This window comes from Triturus cristatus, chromosome 2_2 (genome assembly GCF_964204655.1).
Source record: "Triturus cristatus chromosome 2_2, aTriCri1.1, whole genome shotgun sequence".
Lineage (NCBI taxonomy): Eukaryota > Metazoa > Chordata > Amphibia > Caudata > Salamandridae > Triturus > Triturus cristatus.
This window is the reverse complement of record NC_140582.1, coordinates 700,763,067-700,776,375: the sequence shown is the minus strand read 5'-3', so window position 1 is coordinate 700,776,375 and position 13,309 is coordinate 700,763,067. Positions and strand designations below refer to the sequence as shown.

The 13,309-nt window shown below is 45.7% G+C and overlaps 1 protein-coding gene across 1 annotated transcript in view; it reads left to right on the top strand.

The window, feature by feature from the left end:
• Nucleotides 1–3,839: 3,839 nt before the first annotated feature.
• DCTD (dCMP deaminase) overlaps nt 3,840–13,309 on the top strand; it is a 181,303-nt gene continuing 171,833 nt past the window's right edge. The window contains exon 1 of the mRNA XM_085641881.1: nt 3,840–3,991. Within this exon, the coding sequence (XP_085498007.1) occupies nt 3,936–3,991 (56 nt within the window). The 5' untranslated portion in view covers nt 3,840–3,935. The remainder of the gene's footprint in view (nt 3,992–13,309) is intronic.

The following is a 13,309-nucleotide window of genomic DNA, read 5'->3' as shown; positions in this document are numbered from 1 at the left end:
CTAGAACTAGATCCTCAGTCTCGATACATCACGACGTTTTCCACACACCTAGGCCTGTTCAGATACAAACGTCTGAGCTTTGGCGTATCGTCGGCTGCAGAGATATTTCAAGAGACAATACGACAAGTAATAAGGCCGGTAAAGAACAGCCTAAACTACAGCGACGACATCCTGGTGTTTGGAAAATCAAACGAGGAGCACGACAAAGCGCTAAGAGAGGTGTGCTCTCACCTAGAGCAGGCGGGGCTGACACTAAACAAAGAGAAATGTGAGTTGGAGCGAGACGAACTAGTATTCTTTGGCCACATCTTCTCCAAGAAGGGAATGCGACCAGATCGCAACAAGGTAAAAACGCTGGAAAGAGCACAACAACCAAGAGACGTGGCAGAAGTGAGGTCATTTCTTGGCCTGGCCAGCTACTGTGCAAGGTACATTCAAGACTTCGCCACAGTAAGTGCACCACTGAGGGAACTAACAAAACAAGGCCAAAGTTTCGCATGGACTGAAAAGTGCAGCAAAGCGTTTGAGGAGATCAGAAGCGCCGTAACAGCAGTAGACCACTTAGCATACTTCGATCCGAGGCTATGCACTGAACTGACAGTAGATGCCAGCCCAGTGGGGTTAGGGGCAATACTGGCGCAACACCAACCAGGAAAAGACTCCCCAAGACATGTAGTAGCATATGGAAGCAAAAGCCTATCGGATGTCGAAAAAGGATACTCCCAGCCAGAAAAAGAGAGCCTGGCGGTAGTATGGGCATGTGAACACTACCACATGTTCATTTACGGAAAACCGTTCACAATAATAACAGATCACCAAGCGCTGATAACAATATACGGAAATCCAAATGCAAAAATACCGCCCAGGATAGAGAGGTGGGGGATACGGCTAATGGACTACAATTTCAAAATAATACACAAACCGGGGAAAGAACACAATCCTGCGGATTATGTGTCAAGGCACCCCCTGCCACAAGCATCTCAAGCGACAACGATGGCGGAGGAATACCTAAACTTTGCACTCAAACTCAACACACCAGCAACGATATCAATGGAAGAACTGGAACAGGAGACAAGGAAAGACCCCACCATGCAAGCAATAATGAAAGTGACGAAACAGCAAAGGTGGAGGCACGTCAACAACAACAACAACTGGGAAGAAGGAGTGAGAAAAGAAGAACTGCTTGCATTCAAAAAGATCAGTGAAGAACTCTCCGAAAGCGAAAATGGAATAATGATGAGAGGCACCCGAATTGTAATTCCGCAAACTTTGAGGAGAAGGACAGTAGAACTAGCACATGAGTCACATCGAGGGATTGTAGCAACAAAAAAAATGCTACGAGAAAAAGTGTGGTTCCCGGGACTGGACAACATGGTGGAAGAGACCGTGGTGCACTGTCACATCTGCCAAGTAACAGGGCCCCCATCAAAGCCAGAGCCACTGCAAATGTCCAAACTACCAAAGGCAGTGTGGACAGAACTGGCAGCTGACTTCTATGAACCTCTGGAGACAGGAAATTACTTGCTGGTAATAATAGACGAATTCTCCAGATTCCCAATAGTGAGGCAGGTAGCTTCGACATCAGCAAATGCAACACTGCCAGTCCTGGACGACATCTTCGCAGCATGGGGCTCACCACAGACACTGAAGACGGACAATGGGCCCCCATTTTCAGGCGAAGAATTCAAAAGGTTCATGGAATACCTCGGGATCAATCATCGACGAATAACTCCCCTATGGCCACAAGCCAATGGGATGGCAGAACGATTCATGGGAACAATAAAAAAAGGCAGTACAAAGAGCAAAGTTGACGCAGATCTCAATAGGACAAGCTCTGTGCCAGGTCCTAAGGGATTATCGAAACACCCCGCATAGCTCCACAGGAAGGTGCCCCGCAGAACTGGTGTTGGGGCGATCAAGCAGGACGAGGCTGCCACAAGTGAAAGAAAAGGAAAGCATAGAGCGACATGACATAGCAACGAGAGACACCGAAGCGAAAGAAAGGATGAAGGCATATGCCGATCGGAGAAGACATGCGGCAAGCACAAAGATAGAAGAAGGAGACACTGTGGTAGTACGGCAGAGACAAATGCGAAAGTCAGACAGTGTTTTCTCAAGGGACCCACTGACAGTGACAGGAGTCAAAGGGCCAATGATAACGGCTTCAGCCGGGCCGTACCACATCACTCGCAACAGCTCGCACTTCAGAGAATTGAAATCAAAAGAAGAGGAGCTGCCAATACAAGAGCTGAAGGGAGAGACACATGAGGAAAGAGATCAGGCGGACGACAGAACACAACGACCGAGAAGAGAATGCAAGAAAACAAAAAGACTAATTGAAGAAATGTGAAGAGACAGAGGTCCGTGAGACACTCTCTCTCTCTCTCTCTCTCTCTCTCTCTCTCTCTCTCTCTCTCTCTCTCTCTCTCTCTCTCTCTATACAAAAAAAAAAAGTTTTGTTTGCAACTAGGGGGGAGATGTCATGCCCAGACAAGGGCACTAGGACCCCAGGACACAAGGGCAGAGGCCAGAGGACACTGGACACCAGTTCCGGTGAGGGGAGGGGGCAAGGGGAGGAAAGGGGCATTCCAGGGCAGGACCTCAGGGCGAGAGGTCAGGGGCCCAGTGGTGAGACGACGATAAGAATAAAGAATACCTGCAAGCTCTGGCGTGTCTCGTGTGGTCTGTGGGGTCGGGAACACGACAGTCATGTTGTGGGATGTTGAGGATGAGCCTGACTGGGGCGTTCAGGACGATCTGGGGTTTGCAGATGAGTGTTTTGTTGATTCTGGCATAAAGCACATTTCCGTAGCCCAGTCTGCTGATGATGAGTGCGTTGGTGATGGTCTTCCTGGAGTCGGGGAGGGGGGGGGGGGGTGTTCCATTTGAAGGTCTCGCGTAGTATGCGGAGAAATTCACCTTGCATTTACACTTCTGAGTTTTGCTGGAGAATCTTGTGGCTTGGTGCTGTAAAGTCTCAACAGGGCCAGTAAAGGATTGTTCGTAGCGCCTTTAAGAGATAGGTGTATGAGTTGTGCATACTGAATGACAAATAAAGGGTGTGTCCAGTGTTTACTTTGTAAAATCTTAAGTACCAGGGCTATGACCAGGATCCCACTGCAGCTTGCACCACCCATCGCCCTTGTCATCGCTGCCAAAACAGCTACTAACCATCTCTCCCGCATGTAAATGCGACACTTCAGATTATTCCAGGTCCCCAAAGCTAAAAGAATGGCTGGGGAGGCAGGTATTAGCAATTTTAATGTATATTGTATTCCTAAACAACCGTTGTTCTGCTCATCTCTAAATTAATATGAGCAGCGCCACCATGTGGTGAACTGTTTTAATAATGAGGTTAACAATTAGGTGCCGGTGCCCAGCACCGGAAACAAATTAAGTGCCGGTGCTTAGCACCGGAAAGCTCCGGCTCAAATTAAGCACTGTTAGTAGATGGAAGTGATGTGTCACTAAGAATGAAACACATAAGATGCAAGTGTCACATATAAGCACAATCAAACATAGAAATGTCACACATGAGCTTACTGAAAACTTGACAGCACTGCACATATTAACGAGCAAATTACATGCATTTGTTTTCTTAAGACCACATGACTGTTCGCAATAACTATTTAAACCACCAATCTTAGGTTCCGGATAGCGTGCTATTTGCCGTAAAGCCCCCCTCGGTGTAGTTAGCGCTATATAAATACAATTACTATTACAAAAGCTGTTCCGCTGTGTGCAGCAATTTAGCAACAGAAGTCTTTCATTCACATTATTTTCTAGCCCATCATCGTCATCATGTGGGAGACTGCCTGTTTCGGCCGTTTTATTTTTGCGAATAGGGCTTGTTTAACAATCTGAGTCTGACTTGAAACTCTTTCGCGCTTTTGTAGAATTGTCTCTCGTTTCCTTTGGGCCGTGGTAGAGCCAGCATGAGCGACCATAACCACCAGCAGATGAGCCCAGACTCCTGCCAGCAACAGAACGGGTAATGCGCTTGAGAATCGCGTCACGGATTAATGATTCACAACACTGAAGAACCCCGTTTTACCAGAGCTTGAGCTCCGGTGTATGCGGGGTGTGAGGCTGCTTTTAAAGACATGTGTCCGCGATTATCAGCTGCGCGTGTTTATACTTCCGGCTTTTAAGAGTGAATAAAGTATATAAACATAAAAAAGCTAAACTGACAAATGTAAAATGCTATGTAAATCTCAAGGAATCAGAAAGTGGAGGCTAAACATTACGTTGATATCCTTAGCTTGAACAGAATCTTGTAGAAATGATTGGTAGCTTCCAATAAATCACTGTTTTATGCCAACAAAAAAGACCATTCCGTAAGAGTAAAAACACAAAGCAACATGCTAGACTTTAGCATATGGCTCCATCTTTAAAATTCAATTATTGAAAATTTAAAATCAAAGTTTTGTGTTTCGTTGATTAGTGGGGGCAGTTAAATGTCCTTTGTGTGTTTGTTGTGTTTTTTTGTTTTGCTTTGTAGTTCAAATTGCTTAGATTGGGTTCTAAAGCTTCCAACAGTGATTTATTGGAACTTCACAGAAATTAAAAGGTTAAGAACTTTCTTTTTAAGTCATTGTTCTTCTTCTACTTAAAACATTGCAGGTAAAAAGTGCTGACATCTTTCAGACTTAAGCTAATATATATCTCACAAATTAAATGGATTTTAGCACTTTAGGCCATCAACAACACAGCATGATTTGATTCCAAACAGCAATTCCTCAGATTGCAGAGAACGAATAGACTCCGGCCTTTGCGCAGATCATGCCGGTGCTGGTGTCAGACAATATTCACTCGGGTTGCTGAGAGCTGCTAGGCTCAGGCTTCAGAATTTTATTTGTGAAATATGTAGGCACAAAAATATCCACTTGCGCATGTAGGTGGTTTGTAAAATGCATTTCAATGGGAAATGAACCGGCATAGAATTATCTTTGAGGGCATAAAAACATGAATTGTTAATTGTGTGCATATGATACATTAGTTAAACACTTCCCATTTAAACATCATCAAGGGTTTGGGATCTTATTAACGGTAGCCACTTGCTCAAACTGTCTTTATATAATAAATAGCTGCAACTACTGGATGCTGCTAGACTTTTTTTTTTTTTTTTTAATTTATAAAGCGCACTGCAACCCTACGGGCATCCTGGCGCTAGTGACGAAGAGAGAGGAAGGAGGGGAGGCTGAGAATTAAACTCTGGGGAACAGCCAGGTTTTCAGCTGCCCACGGAAAAGTGTCAGATCCTGAACCTGACGTAGCTCCAAGGGGAGACTATTCCATAAACGTGCAGCCGCAGTGCTAAAGGCACGGCCTCCCAAGGTAGCTCTCTTCGTTTTGGGAATCAAGGCCTGCCTAGCTGATGAAGAGCGCAGCTTGCGCGTGGGAATATACCATCTAAAAAGATTTTGCAGCGGTTTGGGGCCAAAGCCATGAAGAGCTTTAAAGGCTACACACAGAGACTTAAACAAAATTCTCTGATGCACAGGCAGCCAGTGGAGTTCGGACAAGGCCCTAGTGCTAGAAGAAAAACGCGGTCTCAAAAGGGCAAGTTTTGCGGCAGCTGCCTGGATCCGTTGAAGTCTCTGAATCAAATAAACAGGGGAAGCAAGCAGCAAGGCGTTACAATAGTCCAGGCGACTAAGAATAGTGCAACGGACTACTGTACCTCGCACATGGGGGGGGAAGAAGGGGTAAGATCCTGCGTAAGCCTCTCATAATCAGATAACAGTTTGAGGCCACCTTGTTAACATGTGACTCCAGACTTAGCTTCTCGTTGAAACAGACCCCCAGATTACGAACAGTCTTTACTGGAACCAGCGGGGTAACCAGTGGAAGAGGCCAAAAATTGGGAGGCAGGGCTGGAGGCACCCTGCCCACTGAGCAGTGTAAAATCTCAGTTTTTGGCACCGTTGAACTGCAAGGCATTATTTCTCAGCCAAGTCGTCATTTCCAACATACAATTGTGGAAAGTAGATAAGGAGTCCGCCCGATCATCATCCAGGGAGATGATCAATTGCGTATCATCGGCATAATTAACTGCCATGATGTTACATGATTTGATGATCTGCACCAAAGGGCGCATGTAGACATTAAACAGAATCGGGCTAATAGAAGAACCCTGTGGGACACCCTGTTTGTTCGGCAGAAAATCTGACTGATATGGAGGCAGAAAAACCGCCTGTCGTCTATCCGACAAATAGGAGCAGAGCCATTTTAGGGCTGAGCCTGTGACCCCCACCTCCTCAAGCCGATGTAGGAGAATACTGTGGCTGACCGTATCGAAAGCGGCGGACAAGTCAAGCAGTATCAAAGTTGCAGAATGCCCCTTGTCCGTCCACATTCGCAAATCGTCCAAGGCAGTGATCAGTGCAGTCTCGGTACCATGCCCCGGACGAAAACCAAACTGATTCTCCTCCAGTTTACCATTGTTTTCTAGAAACCCTGAAAGCTCCTGGCTAACGAGGCGTTCAACTATCTTAGCTGGATAAGGCAGCAAGGAAATAGGGCGATAGCTCCCATAGCAAGCGGGATCCAGCGAGGGTTTTTTTAAAAGGGGAGATACCAACGCATCCTTCCAACAGGCCGGGACTACACCACTGATTAATGATCAGATGGAGATGCGGAAAGGTATCCGACCCTAATTCCTTCCAGAATCTCTGCGGAATGGGGTCTAATGGAGATCCAGAGCATACTTTCATAGCCACATTGGAAAAATCCTCCAAAGAAGGACCGGTCCAGTGATCTAGACAAGGTCCTACTGATACCTCTTCGTATGACCTGAGTATTGTGCCGTCAGGCGGATCCACTGTAGGTATCCACGCTCCAACCTTGCATCTAGTTACAGGATCATGCTGCAAACCCTCGAGGATTCCTTTTATTTTATTGTGGAAAAAGGCTGCCAGCCCATCACACAGATCCTGCGAGGGAGTGATCTTATTAGCCAGACACTCTGGGTTAGTAACACCTCTCAGAATATTGAAAACACATTTAGCACTATTCGAGGAGTTTAAAATAAGGTCCGCAAAATACGACGCTTTAGTGGAAGCAATAGCTTGCTTGTATCTGACCACCAGTTCACGCCAGATAATCTTATCACTGATCAGATACTGCCTACGCCACTGCCTCTCTGCGTGTTTGCACTGGATTTTAAAAGCTCTTAGTTCCTCAGAGAACCAGGGGGCCGACGGGGAACCTCTTTTCTTAAGCCGTTTCAGAGGAGCAATCCTATTAATAATATTCGTAATATAGCTGCAGAGTTCCTTAAAGTTAAATTCAGCCGACTGCCCTGAAACAGGGAGAGGGGCAGCATTGAACAAAGAAGCACACTGAGCTTTCCTTCTCAAAGATTTCCAGTCCCTGCCTAAGACACTATTGCTATCTTTAGGCGTGGGGGGTCTGTCCCTAGGGATCGACAGGATTCTGAATCTAATTAGGTGGTGATTGGACCAATCCACTGGGAGGATATTATCCAGGGTCACTACATTCTCTGCCGCAAATATCAGATCTAGAGCATGTCCTGCCGAATGTGTGGGCTCCAGCACATGTTGTGACAGATTAAGATTGGCACATAATTGAACAATATTGTTGTACGCTGTTTTCATCATTGCGTTGGGCCAAAGATTAAAGTCTCCCAAAATCAACAACCTGTGATGAGTGAGTGCCAAATTACTAATCACATCCAAGAACTGCTGTTGCGACTGTTCGCTCACAGTCCCCGGAGGTCTATAGCAAAGAATTCCAGTCAGGACATGGCCAGACCTGTCTTTCAGAGAGAAGCCCAGAGTTTCAAACTGCGAGATCTCGTCAATATCCAATGGCGAGAAATCCCAAATTTCTTTGAAGACGATCCCAGTTCCGCCACCCCTGCCGTTAGCTCTAGGCTTGTGAAAAGCTTTGAACCCAGGGGGGCAGACAGCGCCAAGTTCCAATTCAAGACCAGGCGCAAGCCAGGTTTCCGTCATGAACAAAATGTCACATTTGTGTTCATCGATTACCAGCTGAATTTCAGTTGAATGCTTGGGGAGAGACCTGACATTTAAAAGTCCACACTTCAATCCCACCTCATGAGGAGAGCAGCCAGTAAACCCTGATGCATGCCCCAGCACCGGCACTTCCGGAATCCGAGCACCGGTGTGAAGCTGGTACAATTGTGACCGGGTGTAGCAAAGCCGCGCAGTAGGTGGCTTTGTGCACGGTAAGGGCTCATGGGCAGCATTATTAGCATTGTTGGGCACAATAGGCACAATAGGCACGTCCGAGGAGCGGACGGGCGCAGACGGGCTTGCTGTCGGCGCGCCTTGTGCGCGCCATCGGCGCGCCCGCTGCGCGCGTCCGCTGCGCGGTCGCTCCAGGGTGACGTTTAAATAAGCGCCGGCCAAAAAGACTAGAGTGCTGACCTCCTGGCGCAAAAGCGCTAGTTCCGGTCGTGCTCGAGTGTAAGAATTGAAATAAACGGACTTCGTGCAAAAAGCAAGGGTAGCAGCAAAGTTATTTTAAAAGCAGGACAAAAGTATTTTTAAAATCGGAGCACAGGTAAAACACACAGTTCCCAATTCAATTCTCCACACCCCCAGAACAACACTCCCTCAAAATGTCAAATTGTGCGCGGTCGCTCCAGGGTGACGTTTAAATAAGCGCCGGCCAAAAAGACTAGAGTGCTGACCTCCTGGCGCAAAAGCGCTAGTTCCGGTCGTGCTCGAGTGTAAGAATTGAAATAAACGGACTTCGTGCAAAAAGCAAGGGTAGCAGCAAAGTTATTTTAAAAGCAGGACTAAAGTATTTTTAAAATCGGAGCACAGGTAAAACACACAGTTCCCAATTCAATTCTCCACACCCCCAGAACAACACTCCCTCAAAATGTCAAATTGCAGGAAATGGTGAAGTTAAAGTCTGCACTCTTCACGGAAGACTAGTAGGCCCTGAGGAGGGCTGCTGCAACAGTGCAGCAGGGGTGGGGCTTTAGGGTACCTCCGGACCAGGATACAGGTTTGTGAAACATTCTGCGGTCGTGAGGGTAGGTTCAGTGCCGAGGTTGTGGTTGATGGCTGCCAAGGAGCGCCAGCCCCCGCCTTTCTCTCTTGTCATGAATGATCCATCATGTTTTATTTTCAGTCGCTTTTGGGTAGTGATGAAGAATTCCAACTTTGCTCACCTCTACCTGTATATTCTATGCCATTGTTGATATCTGGCACTGTACATGGTAACGTCATATGTCATTTTATTTGTATGAAGCACAAATGATGTCGTTTCTGATGCCATGGGAAGTGCATGGGTGGGAATTATGGTTCCCTATCAAAAAGCTTTATACCTCTGGATGTTATGACAAAACCACCCCCTTATTCTGTGTTACAACTGACATAGAAAATCTCCTGACATTGTTCCCTTTTCGGAGCATGTTCAGAACTACCGATCTTTCACAATCATGTACAAAAGCAATAGGTGTGTCTCCTTATTTTTGGATACAGACAGTTTAATCTGTCCCCGACTGCTAATGCCAGGCATCAGTTGTACAGGACACAGGCGTATCGTGGATAGTTACACGTTTTCAAACTGTGCTATTGAAAAACATTAGACCGTTCTTGTGATATAAACGTATGACGTATGCCTACGATTTAAAATACACTTTGTTGCATAATGTGTGTATTGTAGCATACATTCAGTATACTAGCCAAATTTGTTGTTTACTCATCCTTGTTATTGTATTGATTTTTACTGTGATAAATGTGGGTGCGCGTATTTAGCCTGGGTGAACTACTCTATGCCAGTAATTCACTTGCTGCGGGAATCAGAATTCCTCTTTTATTGTAGTGATACTTTTGTTGTAATCCACTGTTATAGCTGTAGTGTTGCATTTGTATGTTTAGTTGTGTATTGCTGTATTTGGTTAGGTGTTGTGCTAGTAGTCTGATTTGCAATACTTGAGGTTGGTGCTGCAGTGTAGTTCATTAATGTGTTGATAAAGGCAGTTACTTGATTTTCCACTCTATTTTGTTTGATCTCTAGCCTTTTAATGTTGAGCAGTTCTGAGACATTACCAATCTCTGGTAAACATTACCTCCTCGTCCTGTCTTCCTGTCCCATTCCTGAACAGTGAGCAGCTAGTCTGCTCCCCAGAAACCTAAAACCTAGCAGAGCTTTCCGCACCCAATATGGCGCCACCAATCTGGTGAGGATAAAGGCGGAAGTACGTAACATCATATCCTGTTCGTTTTTTTCTGACTCTCGTCAGTTTCCTTTTGCCTAGCGTAGCTGTTGGATCGGGTGAGTGCTGTCTCTGTGTTTTCTGTTGTTTTATTGACAGCCTGCTGTAGCGTCCGTATTTGTATTATGTGTGGTGGGGGCTCATGCTGGCATTATGATGCATTTTCGCGGCCTGCTCTAGCGGCCGCTTGTCATTTTTTTCATGTTCCTCGCTCACTTGTAGGTGACCTGTCTTAACGGCCGCTCCTTTTCTGTATGGCCCCGTCACGCCTTGATTTAGCGGGTGGGGTTCCTCTGTGGTCTTCCCTGCGGCGCTCGGCGTCCTTTGGGTTTCCTGCATCCCCTGGGTTTTTTTGGGCAGCCGGTCGCTTTTTTATGCGTCCGCCCCCTTGCCGGTTAGCGCGAGAGGTCGGGAGCCTCGAGACTTTGTTTATTTGAAAAACGAGTCAGTTTTTCTGTTGGTTCCCGGCTCTGCTGGTTGTGTTTGGTGCCCCTTTCACTTTGCCTGCGTTGCCATGGACCAGAGTTCTGTAGCGAATGGTTTCGGCGTGGGGGGAACTTCTGGTTTGCCTAGGGTGGGAAAAGCTGGCCCTGTTTCCTCTTCTACTAACTTATGTGATAGTAATGAGGTCCAAAGAGCGATAATTGTGGAGGCTAACATTTTGGATGAACCCTTGGACACCTTAAATGTTCCTTTTCCATCTAGTAGCACAAGAGAGGATCCAATTGGAACAGTCTCAGTTAATTGTTCTGTGAGTGTCAAATCTTCCCTTTGTAATATTCTCTCTTGGAACATTGCTGGTATTTCCTTAAAGTTAACTAACCACCTTTGTGGAGAATTTATTAGTCATTCTGAGATCCTGTGTCTCCAGGAAAATTGAGCAAAGGAGCCGGTCCACTTGAATGGATATAGGACATACCACTGCCCAGCAGTCAATAGTTTGAGTGGTAGGGCTAAGGGTGGTCTCTGCACATACATATCGAGCAGTATTAATACCACAAAGATAACAACGCTTGCTAATGATAATTACTATCAAGTAGTTAAATTGGACCTAGATCCCTCGCACTCCATAGTTATCACAAATTTTTACAATAATATTCCTCCCGATTAATGTGAGAGTCGTTATCCTAAATATGAGGAATTTGTTAAAAAACGTTGTTAGGAGCAAGGTGAAAGATATAATGGTGATACTTGCTGGAGATTTGAATTGTACATTATGTATGAATGCTGTGGACAAAGTTTGCGAAGTTCTGAATGATGATGGGGCATGTTTGTCTCATTTTCGGCATTCAGTTCTGGGGGAACAATTTAACAAACTTATTTTCTCCCTTGATCTAGGATTTGTAAATTAAATGTGCCCAGTTTCTGCTCCTATGCCCTGGACTTTTAATGGCAGGGGTCTTTGCTCTACTATCGACTATATTTTAATTTCGAATAGTCATGTACACAACCTCCATTCTTTTTTTGTTTCTTATAATTCCCTTAGTGATCATTTCCCTCTCTTCCTGGCGATTTTACTACCGTCTAATACAACCCTAAGACCCAAAAAGAATAACCCATTGCTAGAAAATATAGCTTTAGGGAGTACTTATGGGTATTCCCTTCGTTGGACTATGGTGGATCCAGCAGCAATGGTCAAAACATTGGTGGGTAAATGTAATTCAGACATAGAGACATGCCTGAGTGAAACGGCTACCTCAGAAAATATTTTAGCTTCATTTCGGGCAATATCCAATGCTGTCAAAGAGTCTCTAACTAAACGTAAAAGCACCAAGGGTCATCAAAATGGCTAGTTTGATTCTAGGTGCACCCAAGCTTATTCCCGCCTAAAACAGGAGTTACATAAAATTCCTATAAGTAAAATTGATGTAAAGCTGGCCAGAGGTGCATATAAATAAGCAATCGGGGATAGAAAGGCCATACTAAAGAACGAGGCGTTGGATGCACTACACTCTGCCTCTATAGCTAACGATAGTGTGGCTTTTTGGAAAGCTATTAGGGCTCCTTTTCTGTCCAGAGAGGTGGGTCCGTCACTTGAAATAGTAATAACCGAGGAGCAGTGGATTAAGCATTTTTACTAAAGTGTACCTTGGCGAGGGAATTTTAGACATGACTGACAGTTGTGTCCAGGATGTTTCCCCCCTCAACCGAAGGCACTCTTGTTCACCTTGGATGAGGTAGAGCGGGCTCTTTTTGTTAGTAAGGGAGGTAAGGCTCCCGGACCAGATGGGGTCCCAGTAGATTTGTATAAATCTAATATTTCTGTCTGGGGCCCTCTTTTAACACGGGTGCTAAACGCTAGTTGTAGCGCAGCCTTTCCACCCACATGGGTGCAATCAACCATTGTGCCCATTTTTAAAAAGGGGGACAGGCAGGACCCAGCGTGTTACAGGCCAATTTCTCTACTAGACACCATAACAAAAGTAGCGGGCAGAGTAATATTGGAACGCTTCCAGGAATGGGCGGAGGAAAACTCTGTTCTATCGGACCTGCAATATGGTTTTCGAACCGGTGTAGGGACCGTGGAGCAGGGTTTGAACCTGTCTCTCCTGGTAGGCAAATACACAAGGGCCAAGAAGGGGAACCTATTTCTAGCATTTGTTGAGCTTACGGCCGCATTTGACTGCGTTGTTGACAACAAACTTTGGTCAATTCTAGGTGTGATGGGGGTTGATATACAGATGATTTATTTTCTTAAACGTTTATATTGTGATGCCAATGCAGGCGTGGGCTGTGGTGCGCAGGGTGAACGCACAGCCCCCTTTCCTATAAGAAGTGGAGTCATGCAAGGTTGCGTCTTGGCCCCGTTTCTTTTGAATCTATATGTAAACAGTTTGGGGGAGGCTCTCTTAAATGATAATCATGTCTTACCCCAGGTGGCGGGACAACCTATACCTGCTCTCTTGTATGCAGACGACGCGTTGCTGATGTCTGGCACACAAGTAGGACTCCAGAGGGTACTTTTATGAATGATCTAGGTCCAAGAGTTAATTCCTCCAAGACCTTTATGCGTTGCGGCACTGGCATCACAAAATGTAAAGATATGCTTGTGGCAGGACAGAAGATCGAGGCTACTAAAAAAATTTCTTA